This window comes from Chaetodon auriga, chromosome 12, assembly GCF_051107435.1.
Source record: "Chaetodon auriga isolate fChaAug3 chromosome 12, fChaAug3.hap1, whole genome shotgun sequence".
NCBI classification, from domain to species: domain Eukaryota; kingdom Metazoa; phylum Chordata; class Actinopteri; order Chaetodontiformes; family Chaetodontidae; genus Chaetodon; species Chaetodon auriga.
In genome coordinates this window covers 26906241-26927390 of record NC_135085.1, presented here as the reverse complement: position 1 = coordinate 26927390, position 21150 = coordinate 26906241, and the positions used below count along the sequence as shown (strand labels likewise).

Below are 21150 nucleotides of genomic sequence, written 5' to 3'. Positions count from 1 at the left end.
ATGCTTAAGCTTAACTGTATTCCCAGGGGTATAAGAGGCCATTTCATGTCATAAGCAGCACTGCACATACAAAGGCCTAGAGTGGTTTCCTGCTCACATTCAAGCCGTAGCGTGGTTATTATCAAGAAAACCATGGAAAATGGCGAGATATCAGATCTTAAATTAAACTCTTATGAGCTATTTTTGTTGTTATCATTATATTTGTCCAAACAAATGTACCTTTACTTGTACCAGGCATTAAAATGAACAAGAAATTGAAGAAAACAAGGGTGGCCTAATAATTTTCTCCATGACTGTAGATGTTAATTGAGTTACATATCTACTAAAAAGGGTTAGGGTTAGACTCCTGAAATCAGGTTGCAGTGAGACAAACTTTAGTCACACTTCATTGGAGGCTGAAAAATATTCAGCTCTGTAGTACATGACATTTTTTTTAACGTTTGGACTGTGACATGTCTAGATATTTACATTTGTTGAAATGAATCACTTCCACTTCACTCCAATCATTACCAAATTTTATGCATTGATTGAGTCTGACTGTAGATGGTATCATACACATTTTGTATGAATTTGCATGGCAAATTATGAGATGTCACGTGGTGGCAGAATATCCTAAAATTCTATAGCTAGGTGTGGACCGTGAATCTAAATATGAGTTTCATTAAAATTCAACTAAATGAAAAACATCCAAGATGGCACCACAGGTGGCTGCCATGGTGCTGTGGTCTCTGGTACTCTAGGCATTGGTTAATGTGTTAAATTTGCAGCCCACCTTCCCATTTGAATAACTTTTGGCCTAAGAAATTTGCTGTGCAAACATTTCCACTGAAGAAGAAGAAGAAGAAGAAGAAGAAGAAGAAGAAGAAGAAGAAGAAGAAGAGATGAAAACAAAACTAATCTGGCTTGCATCCTGGATCCTAAGGAGGATTTTTTTTTTTTTTTTGTTGAGGTCCAGACTCATTTATTGGTAGCTGAACTGTTGGTTTTGTATTGAACAGATTGTCTCTTTCAATTTCACATTTTCATGAGTCTGTCATATAGGTTAATTCAAATAATATTAAGTTTGTAAGAAAGTGAAAATGTGAAACAGTAATAAGCTAGTTGTGTGCTGTTGCTACCGAGCCCAACATTAACTTTACACCAGAGAACTTGCTATCAGTTCCTAAATTATGGGTAAAAAAAATGTATCTGACCTTAAATAAGCATCACATATCACAGACCTTAAAGTAACAAATCTGAGAATCCCTGAAATAGATTATGCTACTTTTGGAGTGATCTGTTGTTGAATTAGTGGTCACAGTGACAGATGAGTGATACATCAATTCATTAAGTGGTACTTACCGATGGAGCTACTTCAGCTGGAGATGTTGTGGCTTCATCAGCAGGAGGAATCTGTGTGCAGACACAAATCATTACATTAAACAGGAAGAGTTTTACAGTAGCTGTTAGAGTAGACTAGCTGTTAGTTTACAGCAATACAAGTTCATGATTATTACAGATAAAATATCAGTGTAACGTCTGACTATTTGGATAAATAATTACAAAAAATAAATAAATAATTACATAATCTCTGTAAAACAATAATTTAATGAACTATTGTGGCACAAGATCTTTTACTGAGGTTACAGGGTTAATAATGAACTTAAAAATTCTGAAAGTTAGAGTTCAGTGGTCTGTAGGAGGTGATATCCGGGATGGTGCTGTTGTCTTCAATCTGCATTTTTCATTAAGGACTGATCTTCACATGTTTAACAGTATTAAACCATTAATCAAACATGTCAGTTATTTACTGATGACAAGGACTAATAACTACACTGTTACATAAATGAAATAGCCTTAGATTTGTTAATCACTTAAAATCCCAATCAGTTACACTTTAAACAATCTTACATGTAAAACTAAGTCTGACCTTCTCCTGTTTGGTGCAGCCCAGTCATGGAAATTCTTTATTAATCAATTAATTAGCAAAATTATTTGAGTAGATTCCTGCTTTTCTTTGCATAGCAGTCATTCATTACAGATATTATAGTTCAATAGGCTTAAAGGACACTACTCACAAAATCAGATCATCACAAAAAGGATTCAGAATGTCCATTAGAAAACTATCACACATGAACATGAAAGTTGCAAATGAAACCAGGGTTTTAAAATAAGGCACTTGAAGCTGTGGGTGACAAAAACTCAACGAAATGCCAGACTCTATTTATTGTTTAATCACTTAATAAATACAATTGATAAACCAAATGATTAATTAACAGCTGTATTTTACATATTAAATTCTTTAGCCATTATTGCCAAAAAATACGGATACATTACTAAACTTCTTCATTTATGACAACATTGAACAGAAACCCAATAACTAATGAAAAAAAAAAAAAATCTAAGGTACATACCTCACCAAGCTCTGCCATCTCAGAGCCTGGAGATCCAACAGTTGACTTCAGAGAAGAAATCACATTTTTTCCATTATTCCTTAAAAATAACCAACTCGTAATGAGACAAACTCTACCCATAAACCTACCAACTGAACCATAACCCTAATGAAACAGCTTACAGCAATGAATTTGAAATGGAAAATAGGTGATTTAATGTTAGATGTTCTTGACTGACACTTTACTAATGATGTGGATCAAAAGATGATGACATCATGATGAAGATATGATCATGTGATGGTGATGAAGCTGTTGTGATGGTGATGATGATGATGATGATGATGATGTGATAATGAAGATGGTGATGATAATCATGATTATGATGATGATTATGAAGGTGATGGTGATGATGATGATGATGATGATGATGATGATAGCAATGATGATATAATGATAATAATGGTGATGATGGTGGTGATGATGATAATAAAGATGATAATGATGGCAATGACGATGATGATAGCAATGATGATAGCATAATGATAATGATGATGATGATGATGATGATGATGATGACAGCAATGATGATGATGATGATGATTATAGCAATGGTGATGATAGCAATGATGATGGCATAATGATGATGACAGCAATGACGATCATGATGGCGATGATGATGATGATGACAATGATAATGATGATGATACAATGATATTCACTCACAGAAGGCTTCTCCTCCTTCATGCTGCCAGGGCATTCTGCTGTATCTTCCTCACCAGCAGGAGCAGCTGCAGGTTCCGCCACCTCTTCCTCAGAAGGAGGAGCTGGATGTTCACCTGCCTCTACTCCAGCACAGGGAGCTTCAGGTTCACCAACAGCAGGGGGAGCCAGAGGTTCCTCACCAGGAGGAGAAAGTGGAGGTTCCTCACCAGCACAGGAAGCTGACTGCTCCTCACCAGGCGGGGAAACTTGAGGTTCCTCACCAGCATTGGAAGCTGGAGGATTGTCTTGTTTCTCAGCAGGTTCTGTCTCTGAGGCTTCAGGTGCCTCAATTGGTTCAGCATCAATTTTGTTCTTTGGCAAAGAAATAAGGTGGTTTACCTTAAAACTTGTCAAATGTGACACTTTGGCCCCAGATTTTTTGTATAGAATTTAATGGAAGGCTCACAATTCTTTGTGTAAATGGAACATCCATGAATACAATGTTAGGCTTCAGGTCTCCTTGTTTTGTTCTCATACTTCATTCAAGTTAAAAATACCTAACATATAGTACACATCAGATACTTTCTCCACAATATTAATATTTATACATGATGCAAAACCGCAAATAAATGTGTCAGATTTTAATATATACCAGCTTTAAAAACATTGCACATGATATCTGAATATATTTTTGAGGGAAAACAAAAAAAACTGCAGATCAAACATAAGCAAGAACTAAAGATTACAAAATCTATGCAACAAGCAGATTAAAGAATACAGCTGTTCAACAGAAGCAGTAAATCAAGGAGATTTCCACACCATTCCTAATAAATATGCACACGTTACCTTCAAAAAAATTGCACGACGTACTTAAATTTCAAACTTACCATTTGATCGAAATCAGCAAAAAATGATGGTGCAGTGGTATCCTTCACAGTGCACATGTTGAAAACACAGAAGAGTCACAACTGTTAGTAAGGACCAGGAAATACATGACTGTTTATCATTCACAGAAAATGAAGAATATTTCTAGAACATTATGCTACAGTAGATTCATAGATGGTACTGAAAGATGACACATTAAGAGATGAGACATTAGGAGACCAGAATTAAGAGATGACATATAAAGAGACAGGACATTAAGGCACTATAATTAAGATAGGAGTTATATTACGACACAAGAGTTAAAAGATGACACATTAAGAAACAAGATATTAAGAGACCAGACATTAGAAGACAAGACACTGAGAGACAAGGTATTAAGAGACAAGATATTAACAGAATAGATATTAAGACACAAGAATTCAGAGACAATTTAAGAGACAAAATATGAATAGACAAGATATTAAAAGACTTGACATAAAAAACATATCAAGACACAATATTTTAAGAGACACTGCATTAAGTGATGACAATTAAAAAGACAAGACATTAAGAGATGACATAATAGACGAAATATCAAGACCCTTGACATTGATGAGGATTAAGAGATGAGATATTGAGAGAATTCAGAGATGATATATTCACAGATTAGATCTTAACAGATGAGATATTTAGATATTAAGTGACAAGGATTAAGTAATGAAAAATGAAGAGAGACAACATTTAAGGACACAACATGTTAAAAGAAAGGACATTACTGGGGAAAATGCCTCTGATGTTTTCATGATGTAAGCATGCTGTTCGGGTCAATGTCTCTTTTAATGTCCTGCAGCAACTTGTGACCTTTCCAGTGACATTTAACCTCTAACCAGTTTTTCTAACACTGCAGAGGCTGACTGACACACCTCTTGTTATCTTAGAACTAGTTAACTACCTGGTCAAATATGATATGATTATTTATTTGCTTGTAAAGTCTTAACTTTGCATGTGTTCTGCTCAAAGATGAAATATGAAAAGACTTTGTAGGAAATCAAACTTTGGCCACTGAGAGTTAACTCTAAAAGATACAGCTGGAAGGCTGAACAGTACAATGAAAATGACATTTAACTGGATAAAATCAGAAGTCCCTGCAGGCTGAATTAGATCTGAACATTCTGTGACTAAAAGATCACTGAATTTACGTCTGCAAACTGCAGATTTCATTATTTCATCTAGACAATGTGTGCAAATGTGGGTTTAATTTAAAAAATTACCTGTGAAAATCCATTAAATGCATCGGTCACCTAAATTGAATTGCAAAGACACAGAATCAGTATAAAAAGCCTTCATGTAAAATGAGTTCATGAGTTGTAGAGATGGATTCGGTATGAAAATTAAAAGTATGGAATGAACAAAAAGCAAGCAAGAGGAGAGGTGGGAGGAGCTCAGGCTGGGATCCAGGTTTTAGACAACTACATTCACTTTGTTTCTCAATATGTGGGAGAGTAGAAAACAGGAAAAGGGTTTTAATTTTTTTCTAGTCTACTCTATGCTATAATCTACTTGACTGAAGAGGGGAGGAAGTCCAGTACCTCTTCCTTTTCTGTATCTAGCTCTTGGTACAACTTCCCAAATCTCCGGTTTGCAGCCTCATCTTCGGACATGTCTGAATTTTCTGGTTCTTTGTGAATTCTGGGAATATTAACATCTTTAATTTCTTCTGCTGCTGAGACAGGTGCAGAGTTTCGCTGAGCGATGGAGGAGTTGAAGCCACTGCTGTCACTAACTTCCTGCCGGGACGTGGTGTTGGAGGCTGCTGGGAAACTGTTGGCAAAAGGGTCTGTATCCCACCCATTTCCATCCTCTGTTGCCACAACTCTACCTTCTCCACCCCCCTTGTCCCCGAACTGTCTTTCAGCAAAAGGGTCTGATTCAAATGCACCTCCTCCCTGTGTTTTTGCAAAAGGATCTGAATTAAACGCACCTCCTCCCTGTGTTTCAGCAAAAGGATCTGAATCAAACGCACCTCCTCCCTGTGTTTCAGCAAAAGGATCTGAATCAAACACACCACTTCCCTGTGTTTCAGCAAAAGGATCTGAATCAAACGCACCTCCTCCCTGTGTTTCAGCAAAAGGATCTGAATCAAACGCACCTCCTCCCTGTGTTTCAGCAAAAGGATCTGAATCAAACACACCACTTCCCTGTGTTTCAGCAAAAGGATCTGAATCAAACGCACCTCCTCCCTGTGTTTCTGCTAAAGGATCTGAATCAAACACACCTCCCCCCTGTGTTTCAGCAAAAGGATCAGAATCAAACGCACCACCTCCCTGTATTTCTGCAAAAGGATCTGAATCAAACACACCACCTCCCTGTGTTTCTGCAAAAGGATCTGAATTAAACGCACCTCCTCCCTGTGTTTCAGCTGAAGGATCTGAATCAAACACACCTCCTCCCTGTGTTTCAGATAAAGGATCTGAATCAAACGCACCTACTCCCTGTGTTTCTACAAAAGGGTCACAATCAAATGTACCTCCTCCCTGTGTTTCAGCAAAAGTATCACAATCAAACGCACCTCCTGTCTGTGTTTCAGCAAAAGGATCTGAATCAAACGCACCTCCTGTCTGTGTTTCTACAAAAGGATCTGAATCAAACGCACCTCCTGTCTGTGTTTCAGCAAAAGGACCTGAATCAAACGCACCTCCTCCCTGTGTTTCCAATGTAAAAGCTTGTTTGTCTTGTTCCCCTGCAGATTCAGAATATTCTCTACAAACTGATGTGAGATTAGTTTGTTTTCCTGGTAGCTCTTCTTCAGCTGAACAGTTTCTGTCTGCTTCACTGCTCTTTGGTAAAACCTGTTCAACACCATCACATCCACTTCCCCACCCCTCTGAGGCATTCACTGGCTGACGATCTTCATATGAAATTTCATCATCGGCACTTGCCCAGCCTCCCCCCTGACCTACGTCACCCCATTCCTCAGCAGTCTCATATTCAGATCCAGACCCATCTGGAGACCTAGACCACTTGTCTTGCCTGTCCTCTGTACAGTCCTCAATCTGTTCACCATACTCATTGGTGAATATAAGTCCTGGGGTGGACTTCCTGCGGTCTTCCTGCCATGCTGAATCTCCCTCTGAATCTGCCTGTCCTGTTTCATCTTCATCACCTCTGTCTGCAGAGGGATTAAGGTTGGGATTAAATTGAGAGTCCGGGCTGCTAACCTCGACTTCAGCTGTTGTGGCCTCACTGTCCTGAGGAGGTGTAGTTGTGTCTCCACCCGGCTGGGGCCAGCCCTGAGCCCCACCCTGTCCCCCACCCTGTGTCCCTTCTGGCCCTATAGCAGCGGCCTCGGCTCCTGAAGTAGTATCTCCATTAGATGATAATGAACCAAAGTCAGCAGACCAGTTGGCGACGAAGCCGGCATCCGCAGCCTGCTTGGGAAAAGCAGGGAATGGGTTAAAGTTTTGGCTCCCGCCGAGTACTAAGTCCAACTGGAGGGCCAGTGCATGACAATATTCTGGGTAAATTAAAAAAAAAAAAAAAACTGCAAACATGGCCATCAGAGCTAAAGAACAGCATTGCTCACAACTTGTTTCTTCAAAAGGTGAACATTTTTGGAAGAAAATCACTCGCCAAGCCCCATGCTTCATGAGAAATTTGCCAAGTCGATTGCACTTAGTTGAATTTTACTTTTATCCATTCACCAACAAGCAGTGACTGATCAGGTTTTAATGATGGTGAGAAACAGATGAGTAAATGTGTTTACTTACAGGCTCAGCTGTTTGGGTGTTTGCCTTTTAAAAAAAAAGTGATAAAATATGGTTAATATCTACAGAGACAAACATATTAAGTATTTGTAAAGTTTTTTTTACCACCTTCATTTTTCATTGATCCTCTTCAAATAAGTGACATTTTACCCTCAATAACAATCTGAGAATACATTTAGGAGTAAATATGAATACTAACAGTGGAAACTCATACCATTAAGCAATTTAAAATAAGAAAGAAGCTTTTACTGACCGACCACATATCCCAAGGTACAGCTGTCTGAAAAGGCCAGAGTACAAGATGTTAATGTAAATAAACTCATTTCATACAAATAACAAATTCATATCAAGACCAGCTCCTGATGGGACTAACAGGAACAGACTGGGAAGGATAAATTATACCTTTGATCAAACATCTATTTCTATCTTTTCTATTTATTAATGTATGATGATGATTAAGTTTTACTTATTTTTGTTTTTTGTTCCAACACCAAGGGAGTAAATATTAAACTCACTTGAACAAAAAAGTAACAACTTCATCATCAGGTGATCAGTTACCTATCTGCCTTTCAAGCAATCAGTCACCTGAGAGCAGGTGAATCATGCAAATCTGCAATTTTTTTGTAATTATCTACTTCAGTCAGTCAACAGTCACTGGACTAGTGAAATGTAGTTTCCACACTGTCATTCAATTAATAAGACCAGTGTGTTGATGAAGCTGGTGGTGCTGGTATTTCTTTATTCAGTTAAAAATGTTCAGGTGACGACACTGCTACAGGTGAAATGTGAGGGAACCTGTGGTATTGGTGAAACACTTTCATCTGGCTGAAAAGCATCAAAGTCCAAATCGAGAAGAGATTCTCCAGGTCGTTCATTGGGCTGCGGACAACAACAAAGCAGAAAAAAAGCAAACAGTTAAGCAAGTGAATAGAACACACTGTGCATTACTTGTCAGTTTTTATTAATGAACACAGTAAACCTGTGAGAACTCCACAGACCTGTGATGGTGAAGGTGCTGGTAAAAATTCTCCTCCAAACAGGTCGATGATCTGCTCCTCTGCCACCTCCTTGGTGGGTGTGACCTTTGGTGGTGGAGGCACCGGCGGTCCCTTTTTAAGCTGCCAAAACATATGATGACCCATTATCAAATCAACACAAATTAATCAAGCAGCACATTTTTACTTTTTCTGATCCATTTCACTATTTAATATTATAAATAAAATAGGATGGATGGAGCCACATGTGGATGATAAACAAATGATCACACCACAGTTTGTCCATTATTATTATAATTAACTACTATTACTTAAAACTGGCAGCACCTGTGGGGTTGCTACAGTGAGGATGTAATAGTTGGTTTGGAATTGGTTGCACAGCTTCAACGAAACTGTGGTGAAAAAGTAGTACACTGTTAAGTGCTTCCATTGTATTTCTGTTGACTCTGTCATAATTGTGGTCTTAAAACAAAGATTTGATCAGCAGCCAGTGCCTGCAAGGACTGCTGTGAATCATGAAAAGTTTATTTAAGCGCTATGAACAAATCCATATATATCTTCTTCTTTTTTTTTTTAAACTCTGTTCTTTGTTTGACACCAGAAACAGACAATGCCAATGAGACCAATTAAATTTTGAATTTGGTGTGATTATAAAACAGCATAGGTTCTCACAAAGAGAAGGTATATGCTCTGGATAAAAAGAAGTAATTCCTCAAACCATCCCTCAGACCTTTACTGCAGGCAGCAGGTAACATTTCCAAGAAAACAGAAAGACTAAAGGTGTCAATATGCAGCTTCCCCATAAGCAAGTTAAATATTTCCATGACCCAAAGCATTAGATCATCTTAAACCAGTCACAAGGCTTTTTCTGTGCTTCACATTATTTAAAACAAAGAAAGTATTTGCACTGATGCTGTGGAGACGTAACTTTCTAAAATGCTACTGAACAAAACTGAGGGAGAATTAAAATATTTTATTGTTGATGAGACACATTGAGAGTAACTAGCTGACTAAGCAGCACATTGTTTTTGTGGCTGCAACATGTTTGTTTGATCACTCAATATTCAAAGTGTGCATTTTTCTGTATAGTCTCAGTGCAGCATTGCATGATATCACATCCAGCTGCGAGACCAGCATAACATCAGTTGAAAGTTGACTTTTTCTCAGCCTGGTTCATTGTGAATAAACAACAGCACAGTGAAATAGACTGAACATACATCAGCTTTGGGAGTTTCAAGACAGCTTATCGAAGCTAATGCTGTATGCTAGGTGTGTGGTCACGTTGGTGGCTTTGGACTAGCCCTCAAGTTCAGAGCAGTGAAGTTTTCACATTAGCATGCAGATATGTAAATCCCATTCTGTCTGCCCCTCTCCTAAAAATCCCTGCTCTCCACACCAAAATGGTGACAGACAGTTGAAACTGAAAACCAGTGATACTGGACAAAACCCTGACACCTTAAAAAAAAAAAAAAAACTGTCATGGAAAGAAGACAGACATGAAGAAAATATCAGATTGTCATTGAAAAACACATGAAAATCATGAAATATCAAAATGAAATCAAATATTTTTTAATGCTTGTGTTTTGTTTTTCAGTGCCAATACTTTTCCAATTATAATGTTTCCTTTGCCAAAGGTGAATTTTATTTTCGATGATAAAATTTGCTGTCACTGTTTTAGGCCCATACAAAACACAGAACTACAGGAGCAATTCTGATTAATTATTCTACAGTTTCTGTTCTACTGCTCTAATGGTGGACAGTACATTCTACAACACTGGTTCCCAACAGTAATCCTTTAGTGGCAAAGAGATCTGAGATGTTGGTCCTCCACTGTGTTCCAGTTCTATGCAGTTACAGTGGTCTCTAGTGTCTTACCTGGCCTCATCATATCTATTGTATGTCACAGCTTCCTTTCAGCTCCACAATTACAATTAGTCATTTGGAAGATGCTTTTCTCCAAAGCAATGTACATATGAATTCACACACAGATGGCGCAGATCAGGGGCACTTTTGGGGTTCAGTATCTCACCCAAGGATACCTCAGCATGTGGACTGCCGATGCCAGGGATCAAACCACCAACCTCCTGTTAGGGGGACAACCACTCTACCGCCACAGTCGCCCCAGCAACAGTAACAGTAATTGTTAAGGTTGAATCATTCCTGTCCAGAGATGTATACCCAACTTTCACTTTTTATGTTCATTTTTCCCAGCTGTGAGCAGCTTCACTGTTTCTGCTGCAGTGTTGAATCATGAGTCCATCAACAGCACACTCAAACATCCAGAGATTTTAGTTGATCTATCCACATGCTGTCCCCTGCAAGAACCCATCATCAGTTGGTTAACACCAACAAGCTGAACTTTTATTAAGATGCTGGATGAGTCTATTACAGAAAAGACTGGGAACCAGTGTTCTAGAAACACACTGTATGACATTATATATGAACACACACACACACACACACACACACACACATACATATACTGTACACCACATATACACCAACATACATACACATATTTGCCCAAATGCATTTGACAAACATGTAAACACTATTGACTATTGTAAACACTAAACAGTCACTGGACACAAGGTGATATTCTACTTTCAGGTATCAATTCAGTATATAACAACTCTAGTGTTATATATCTGCCCAACACATACAGTAATACAGACAAATGGCATAAACTGGTGTTACATGTTCACTCACCAATTAACAGACAAAAGTGTGCAGCAAAAAAAAAAAAAACAATCACAGAAAGTTACTGTGAAGTTCTAACAGTCAGCTAAATAATAAAGTATATAGAAATGCTGTCTGGTGGTGCTGAAGCTATTTCACTATATCTATCAATCACTGTAATCTATCAATCAGTATCTTCAATCAAGTCACAATTATCAATCATTATCATGTTACCTATTACTCACTGTTATCTATAAGTCACTATTATTTATTAACAATACTGTCTTATTATGTCATCTAAACATTTATATGAACTACATATTTCATGTTCTCCGAACCAATAAAATTTCACATATACCTGTGATGGAGAACTGGATCCAGATTGTATAACCTCTACCTCTGCTACCTGTACCTGTACAGAGCTGGATTTAGTAAGGATAACATCTACCCATAATGGCGATCTGGATACAGTCAGGATTAGGTCTACCTGTGATAACTATCTGGATCTATCTGTGATGGAGATCTGGATCCAGGTAGGTTTGGATCTACCTGTGATGTGGATCTGGATCCACTTAGAATCACTTCCACTTGTGATAGAGATCTGGATCCAGGCAGGATAACAACATCCTGTGTGGGAGATCTAGATCCACTTAGGATTAGATTTACTCATTATTAGGATCTGTACATTAATATTTGACCTACCTGTGTAGGAGATTTGGGCCGTGGTGGTCCAGGTGAGATGGGGCGGAGCATGTGATTAGAGCTAGCATCTGGACTCTCGGGTGGACTCTCATCTTCTGGTGGTGATGGGGTTCTGGCAAGTCGTAGTGGTCCTGAATCACTGAGACGAGACAAAAAACATGTTATCACAATGACAGAGTCTTTTGACTGGCTGGCCCCTCTCAGATGTTACAAACAAACACCAGTGTTGCAGGTGTTTTAACTTGATGTGATGAAGTGGACTTGGTATAACTAGGTTTATTGCTAACTTTTCCCGTTCTACAGTTTGAGTCATTTTATCTTTATGAACAAAGTAAGTGGGAAAGGAGTCTTTAAATGTCCAACAGACAAAAACTTAACATTGTTTACGGAAACATAGCAGAACAGAAAACCTTTCTCATATTTGTTCACAAGTATATCTAACTGGACTCAATATTTACAAAACAACTACAAACTGGTACCTTTATGACAAAGAAACAGATGTGAAGTCAAAAATAACATGGATTGGCTTTGTGACTCCCGCGTGGAACGGGCAGGCAATCATCAGTGATGTATCACACCCTATCTGTGGTCAATACCAGTTGTTACCATCAGGACGTGCAGGGAAGTGCCTTTTTGGACTTCCTGTGCCCAGCAGTCCTTCATACCTTCTAGTATAGCTTCCGAAAGGACAATAAACTACAACAACTAAAAAAAAGATTTCACTCAAAAATAATTGTAACAAATTTAATGAAATAACTTTCATCAAACTAAATAGAATATTTTGAAAATCAAACTAAATGTTTCTGTTTCAAAATGAGAAGTTGAACTGACTCCCCAAACTCATACTGACCTAGGTGCTCCTTGGATGGTGAACATTTTGTCAGAGTGCTGCTCACCCAGTTTGGTCATCACTTCATACAGCTGCCTACATACCTGGAGAGTCAGAAGAATGTGAAGTTATTTTCCTTATATAATATAATAGAAGCTATATAATAAATAAAAACAATAAACTCCAGCAACAATGACTCAGTTTACCTTTGCATCATGTTTGGCTTAAAGTACCTGAATGTCCTGAAGTCTTGATATAAATATTCAGGTTTGTAGTGTGGTGTTTCTTGGCAGTCTCACTTAGCTGTCAGGCCACTACCATTTCCTCCCCTGATGAGAAACTCACCTCATATACATGATACCAGTAATCTGAACTATGTCACTGTGTATAAACATTGATAGGATACAGAAGAAATGTACTAAATTAATGTATCCATGGTTTGCAGGCATGTGCAATGCCAACATTTTATTCAGGCAACTGGACTGCTGTCTGTCTGAATGTTCCTCTGGATTATTCAATATTCAAAGCAGCTCTAAAGCCTTTTTATTGTTTTACTGTGTATGCAGATGTCTCCTCACCAGAGAGATTTCACGGTGAAATTTAGCCTCCATATTTGTCACACTCTTATAGGTGCTGATGTAGAAGCCAACCCGTCTGCAGAGCAAGAAAGACACAAGCATTGGTGAATATTTGTGATTCTGTGACATTGCTGTTCTCCAGATGATTAAAACATTGTTTAAGAAACTCATCTGCTTCTTGAACATTTCCTTACATGGTCTCCACAAATGTTTACAACAGATAAAGTTCAATAAAATAGACAGAAGTAATGCCAGCAAGTCTCTGGAAAGTCAGTCAGATCATAAACATCCAAGGACAACTATGCATTAGCAGAGAAAAAGGAACAAGGCAAAATATCCATAGTCACATCAGAACAGATCATATCACAACAGATACACACAGTTACACACACATACACTCAGTTACACACAGTAACACAGATACACGTGGTGACACACAGATACATATAGGTACACACAGATACCCACACACAAAAGTAGAATCAACAAAGATTTTACTAGCCGCACAAACACCTCTCAGTTTGTGTTTAATTTGTGTATTATTTGAATCGATACAAAAAGTATATTCACCATCCATCCATCCATCCATCCATCCATTTCCACCCGCTTATCCGGAGCCAGGTCGCGGGGGGCAGCAGTCTAGGCAGGGACGCCCAAACTTCCCTCTCCCGGACACTTCCTCCAGCTCATCTGGGGGGACCCCGAGGTGTTCCCAGGCCAGCCGAGCGACATAGTCACTCCAGCGTGTCCTGGGTCTTCCCCGGGGCCTCCTCCCGGTGGGGCATGCCTGGAACACCTCCCTAGGGAGGCGTCCAGGGGGCATCCAGTAGAGATGCCCGAGTCACCTCAGCTGACTCCTCTCGATGTGGAGGAGCAGCGACTCTACTCTGAGCTCCTACCGGGTGAGAGAGCTCCTCACCCTATCTCTAAGGGAGTGCCCCGCCACCCTGCGGAGGAAACTCATTTCAGCCACTTGTATCCGGGACCTCGTTCTTTCGGTCATGACCCAAAGTTCATGACCATAGGTGAGGGTCGGAACGTAGATTGACCGGTAAATCGAGAGCTTCGCCTTTCGGCTCAGCTCCTTCTTCACCACGACGGACCGATACAGCGACCGCATTACTGCTGCCGCTGCACCGATCCGCCTGTCAATCTCACGCTCCATTCTTCCCTCACTCGTGAACAAGATCCCAAGATACTTAAACTCCTCCACTTGAGGCAGGATCTCTCCCCCAACCCGGAGGGAGCAAGCCACCTTTTTCCGGTCGAGAACCATGGCCTCGGACTTGGAGGTGCTGACTCTCATCCCAGCTGCTTCACACTCGGCTGCGAACCGTCCCAGTGCACGCTGAAGGTCCTGGCTCAATGGAGCCAACAAGACAACATCATCCGCAAAAAGCAGAGACGAAATCTGTCGGCTCCCGAACCGAACCCCCTCCGGTCCCTGGCTGCGCCTAGAAATTCTGTCCATAAAAATAATGAACAGAACCAGTGACAAAGGGCAGCCCTGGCGGAGTCCAACATGCACCGGGAACAGGTCCAACTTACTGCCGGCAATGCGGACCAAGCTCCTGCTCCGGTTGTACAGGGACTGAACAGCCCTCAGCAGAGGGCCTCCAACCCCATACTCCCGGAGCACCTCCCACAGAATGACGCGAGGGACACGGTCAAATGCCTTCTCCAAGTCCACAAAACACATGTGGACTGGTTGGGCAAACTCCCATTAACCCTCAAGCACCCTGTGGAGGGTAAAGAGCTGGTCCAGTGTTCCGCGGCCGGGACGAAAACCGCATTGTTCCTCCTGAATCCGAGGTTCGACTATCGGCCCGATTCTCCTCTCCAGTACCCTGGAATAGACTTTCCCAGGGAGGCTGAGGGGTGTGATCCCCCGATAGTTGGAACACACCCTCCGGTCCCCCTTTTTAAACAGAGGGACCACCACCCCGGTCTGCCAGTCCAAAGGCACCGTCCCGACTGCCACGCGATGTTGCAGAGGCGTGTCAACCAGGACAGCCCTGCAACATCGAGTGACTTGAGGTACTCAGGGCGGATCTCGTCCACCCCCAGAGCTTTGCCACCGAGGAGCTTGCAGACTACCTCAGTGACTTCAGCCCGGGTGATGGACGAATCGACCTCCGAGTCCCCAGTCTCTGCTTCCTCTGCAGAAGACTGGGATTGAGGAGATCCTCGAAGTATTCCTTCCACCGCCCGACAATATCCCCAGTCAAGGTCAGCAGCTCCACTGTAAACAGTATTAATGGAGAGCTGCTTCCCCCTCCTGAGGCGCTGAACGGTTTGCCAGAATTTCTTCGAGGCCGACCGGTAGTCCTCCTCCATGGCCTCCCCGAACTCCTCCCAGACCCGAGTTTTTGCTTCTACAACCGCCCGAGCTGCCGCCCGCTTAGCCTGCCGGTACCTGTCAGCTGCCTCAGGAGTCCTATGAGCCAACCAAGCCCGATAGGACTCCTTCTTCAGCTTGACGGCATCCCTTACTTCCAGGTCCACCACCGGGTTCGGGGATTGCCGCCACGACAGGCACCGGCGACTTTACAGCCACAGCTATGGACGGCTGCATCAACAATGGAAGTGGAGAACATGGTCCATTCGGACTCAATGTCTCCAACCTCCCTCGGAATCTGGTCGAAGCTCTCCTGGAGGTGGGAGTTGAAGACCTCCCTGACAGCGGGTTCCGCCAGACGTTCCCAACAGACCCTCACAGTACGTTTGGGTCTGCCAAGTCTGTCCCGCTTCCTCCCCTGCCAGCGGATCCAACTCACCACCAGGTGGTGATCAGTTGACAGCTCAGCCCCTCTCTTCACCCGAGTGTCCAAGACATACCGCTGAAGGTCAGATGATACGACTACAAAGTCGATCATTGACCTCCGACCTAGGGTGTCCTGGTGCCACGTGCACTGATGGACACCCTTATGCTTGAACATGGTGTTCGTTATTGACAAACTATGACTAGCACAGAAGTCCAACAACAGAACACCACTCGGGTTCAGATCGGGGAGGCCGTTCCTCCCAATCACACCCCTCCAGGTATCACTGTCGCTACCCACGTGGGCATTGAAGTCCCCCAGCAGAACGATGGAGTCCCCAGTTGGAGCACTTTCCAGTACTCCTCCCAGGGACTCCAAGAAGGCCGGGTACTCTGCACTGCCGTTTGGCCCATAGGCCGAAACAACAGTGAGAGACCTGTCCCCGACCCGAAGGCGCAGGGAAGCGACCCTCTCGCTCAGCAGGGAGAACTGAACAACACATGACGGCTGAGCTGGGGGGCTATAAGCAAGCCCACACCAGCTTGCCACCTCTCATCGCGGGCAACTCCAGAGTAGGAGAGAGTCCAGCCTCTCTCAAGGAGTTGGGTTCCAGAGCCCGAACTGTGCGTGGAGGTGAGCTCGACTATCTCTAGTCGGTACCGCTCAACCTCCCGCACTAGCTCCGGCTCTTTCCCCCCCAGCGAAGTGACATTCCATGTCCCCATAGCCAGAGGTTTGGGTCGTCGGGGCCCCCGCCCACGACTGCCACCCAAAACGCAAAGCACTGGCCCCTTCTGGTCCTTCCTGCGGGTGGTGGGCCTACGGGAAGGCGGGCCCACGTCGCTCCTTCGGGCTGAGCCCGGCCTGGTCCCGTGGGCAAAGACCCGGCCACCAGGCGCTCGCCTGCGAGCCCCAACCCCAGGATATTCACCAATGTAAAATATATTTCAGATGTGTTTCCAATATTTACATTTAAGACTGAAAAGCTTTGCTTGCAAACTGGAAAAATCTACATTTGTCTGTTTTTTCACCCACATCTGAAAATGTTATTTACATTGGTGAATACACTTTTTATTATCATTCAAATGATGATTTACGAAACACAAACTGAATGGTGTTTGCATGTGGATAGTTAAATGTTTGTGGATTAAAGTTTTTGTGTTTGTTTATTTTTGACAGAAATCTAACTCCATGTTAAACACAGTTACACACAGTTGTACGCAGATATACAGTTACACTAAGTTGCACACATTAACACACAGCTGCACATGGTTACACAGTTACATACATTTAAATATGATACACACAGTTATACACAGTTGTACACAATTATTCTCAGTTATACACTGTAGTGTCCAGTGATCACTTAAAGTTCTAAATAAGGAAATGTACTATGGTGCTGTCAGATATGTGTGTATGTAATCCGAATCACTTGTCCCAGACAGTTGGCAGTTAATTAAACACAGCTGCACACAGTTACCCTCAGATACTCTTAGATACACACTGCTACACTCAGGTAGACACTATGGTGTCCAATGATCACTCCTGTTCTAAACAAAAGGTGTCTTATGGTGCTTTCAGACAGGTATCTATATGAGATCTGCCTCACCTGTCCCAGAGAGTTGGTAGTTCATTCTGCAGACCAACATTCAGCTCATCAAACACTCTCTGAGCCTTTTTCAACTCATCTTCTGCCTGCCAACAAAAACAAGTCTGTTAAATAATATTAACTTCATACAACACCAGAACAGGTAACATATTACACATGCACAGGTAGTATAAAACAACTAGAAATTAATCTTCTGAATTTCTAGCCTCCAGCATGTATAATAACAGACAAGTGGATTCACCTTCATCATCTTGCGGTCGTTCTTCATCCCCGACACCTGCAGAGTTTCAACATGATGACGAGCACTGTCATAGTCGATAAGTTTCCGACTTCTTTTGGCCACACGAGTCTGAAATGTAAAAAGTTTCAGTTTTTAGATGATGAACCATCAACACTGTAAAAGATTCTTTAAGCATAAGACAAATTGTTACTTTGAGGTCTGGAAACTGTTGCAGGTACGCATCTAGGTTCAGTAGCGTTGAGTCCACCAGTTTGTTATGGAAGTCTTCCCATAATGCATCACAATCCTGCAGGAAAACCACAATGTATGTCGTCAAAGCAACCCATCAAAAATTAATATACATATTCTGTAAGATCTGTTATGCCAGGGGTCAGCGTGCCAAGGTCCATGCCTTTGCCTGCAGCTTGGCTGACAATGGGGTTGATGTGGCTTAGGAGGTCCCCTTATCAGAAGGTCGTTGGTTTGATCTCCGGCCCCTGCAGTCTACATGTCAATGCATCTTTCAGCAAGATATTGAAAACCTAATTGCTCCCAGTGCTGTGTTATCAATGTGAGTACTGCTCATAATGAGCAGGTGGCACATTGCCGCCAGTGAACAAAGGTGTGTGAATGTGTTAATGCTGACTAGTGTTGGAAAAACACTATATAAATACAGTCCATTTATTATTTACCATTATATGTTCTGATCCCAACGCTTATTGCTGTGGGTAGTGGGACAGCAAGGAAGCAGCTCCATGTACTTTCTTTGTGCTGTGCCTGACTGGGTCCCTGGTGTCAAGACCTGGTCACCAGATACCTCCTATTGAGCCCCACTCCTGGTCTGGCTCCCTTTTGATGAGGTCCTGCAGCTCCATTGTGACTAATTCATATGGGGTCTGAGAATCATTGTTAGTCTGGCAGCTGGGGCCCATGTGCCTTGGAAGACCCCACCAGGAGCTGTCAGCCACATCACAGGGACACACAGACGCCAAGGCCAAATTATAAACTTATTTTAAAAAAATATTCTGTTCAGTAGTTTTTCTTTCCATCTCTGTATCATATGTGCTTTTAGTCCTATTGCACTGGATGTGTGGACATTTTTACATTTTTTACATTTAACTTTTAACTCCTTGCTTGCTGTGCTTTTAGATTATTTATTGCATGCCTTTTACTTAAAATTTGTGGAATATGCTGGAACTTGTGAATTTCCCTTGGGGATGGATAAAGTATCTATCTATCTATCTATCTATCTATCTATCTATCTATCTATTGACAGTGAAATAACATCAATTAATAATGGCTGGTTAAAAAAGAATGAGTGTTTGTGATTAACATGCTACACATTAGCTGACATGGCTTCTGTTGATGCTAACGTTTAAAGGCAGAAAATAATTAAGATTTTAAGTGTAATTGTTGTTCCCTATGTGAGAGAACGCTTTGGTTGATAGCATGTTTCGGATCAGCTGCACGTGAAGACACACTGACAATGTGATGTGTTTAAATGTCATCCTGTCTTGTTTGCATGACGTGCTCAGGTGTCATCTTTCATAGATATATAGATAGATAGATAGATAGATAGATAGATAGATAGATAGGTGTCATGTTTGTGTTGTTGTGACTCTGACCTTCCCAATGACCATGACGTCATCTTTTCCGTGCCAGTCTGGTTCGTAGACTTCATGCAGAGACTGTGTCAGGTTGATGGAGGCTTGCTGCATCCCTGCAGGAACAAAAACACAGTCAGGTAATGAACAACTTAATGGTGACCTAAAAGAAGAGAGACCATCCTATACGAAACAGGTCAAAAATGAACTTTACTGTACACTAGAATAATTTAGTACCAGCAGTATGAAGACAGTCATGACAAGAGAGTATGTGTGTTTTGTATGTGTTGTATAGTGTGTGTTTTCTATATATGCAATGTAAATATGTTTTATACTGTATACATGATGTGGGAAACATGTGGATGTGGTTATAAGAGACTAAGCAACAAAGATTCTTTCTCACCTTTAATAGCAGACAAGTAGGACTTCATCTCCCTCTGCAGCCGAGAGCCCTCAGACTGACAGAGCACACAGAGTACTGATTAATACACACACACTAAAATATTCTACATCATTTTATTTTTGTGCAACATGACGGCTCTGTGTTTTTCGTCAAAACTGTCGTTTGTGTGGAGACCCAGCAAGGATATTTCCTGAGCAGACATAAACAGTCACAGGAATTTCTCTGAGTGGAAACCTTCCTGTAAAGGAAGTTTATTGTTTAAGATTGATTATCCTTAAAGAGGACATGAAACACCCCGATTTTTATTTATTTCACACAAAATTAAGTGTGTGGGAATACGTCTGTGATTTTTTTAAAGATGGAAAGTACTTCTACATAAAATTAGAAGAGTTTTTCTTTTGTGCTGATCAACTCCTTCAGCAATAGTGCGCTGCCATGTTGTTTTTGTGTCATTAGCTATGTCACAAGGTTGGTTGGTTGGATCGGGTTGTATACATGCTAGCTTGGCAGTACAATCAATCAATCAATCAATCAATATTCCTTTATTTGTCCCGCGAGGGGAAATTTCAGAATACAGCAGCATCAGTAAAGATTAGTAAAGATTAATATAAGAAGTGCAATGCAGATTAGAAACAAAACAGTATATACAAAAGAGTGAGGAAATATGAAGAAACAATGGAAGAGGACGAAATTGAGCGGAATTTCAAAGCGATGCCATCGCATACGCCTTCCAGCCACTGAGGAGACAAACACAGCCACAGGTTGTTTTGGAGGAAGAGCAGCTGATGGCTTCTGCAGGTGCTGAGATGGTGGGCAACACAGCGTGGTGCAGGTGTGGACACTGCAGGGAAATGCCAACCCCGACATAATGTATTTGTTGTCGGGAGGCGAACGTGGGCCATCTTCTGGGTTACCCTAACCCTTTTTTTACATGATACTACAGGTACTTTGTGTACTTTGCAGCGTCCTGTCACCCCAACATTGAGAAATGGTGTGGAATCAACTACGTGGATGGCGGATTGAAAATGTGGATCCTGTGGCTGCAGATGATGTGATGGTTGAGACGA

At 41.5% G+C, this 21150-nt stretch overlaps 1 protein-coding gene across 15 annotated transcripts in view; it reads right to left on the bottom strand.

The window, feature by feature from the left end:
• Positions 1-21150, bottom strand: part of amph (amphiphysin) — a 35137-nt gene that overhangs the window by 4368 nt on the left and 9619 nt on the right. The window contains exons 3-20 of one of the 15 annotated variants that reach the window (XM_076745875.1): positions 20084-20138; positions 19702-19796; positions 18288-18383; positions 18098-18205; positions 17857-17942; positions 13486-13561; positions 12929-13011; positions 12079-12217; positions 8701-8820; positions 8498-8581; positions 7956-7982; positions 7706-7729; positions 7157-7366; positions 5210-5239; positions 3962-4003; positions 3096-3446; positions 2394-2438; positions 1342-1392 (exon numbers count right to left, since the gene is read on the bottom strand). In XM_076745875.1, the coding sequence (XP_076601990.1) occupies positions 1342-1392; positions 2394-2438; positions 3096-3446; positions 3962-4003; positions 5210-5239; positions 7157-7366; positions 7706-7729; positions 7956-7982; positions 8498-8581; positions 8701-8820; positions 12079-12217; positions 12929-13011; positions 13486-13561; positions 17857-17942; positions 18098-18205; positions 18288-18383; positions 19702-19796; positions 20084-20138 (1722 nt within the window). Of the gene's footprint in view, positions 1-1341; positions 1393-2393; positions 2439-3095; positions 3447-3961; positions 4004-5209; positions 5240-5527; positions 7370-7705; positions 7730-7955; positions 7983-8497; positions 8582-8700; positions 8821-12078; positions 12218-12928; positions 13012-13485; positions 13562-17856; positions 17943-18097; positions 18206-18287; positions 18384-19701; positions 19797-20083; positions 20139-21150 lie in introns of all 15 variants that reach the window. The other 14 variants (XM_076745868.1, XM_076745869.1, XM_076745870.1 and 11 more) reach the window with 14 other exon arrangements.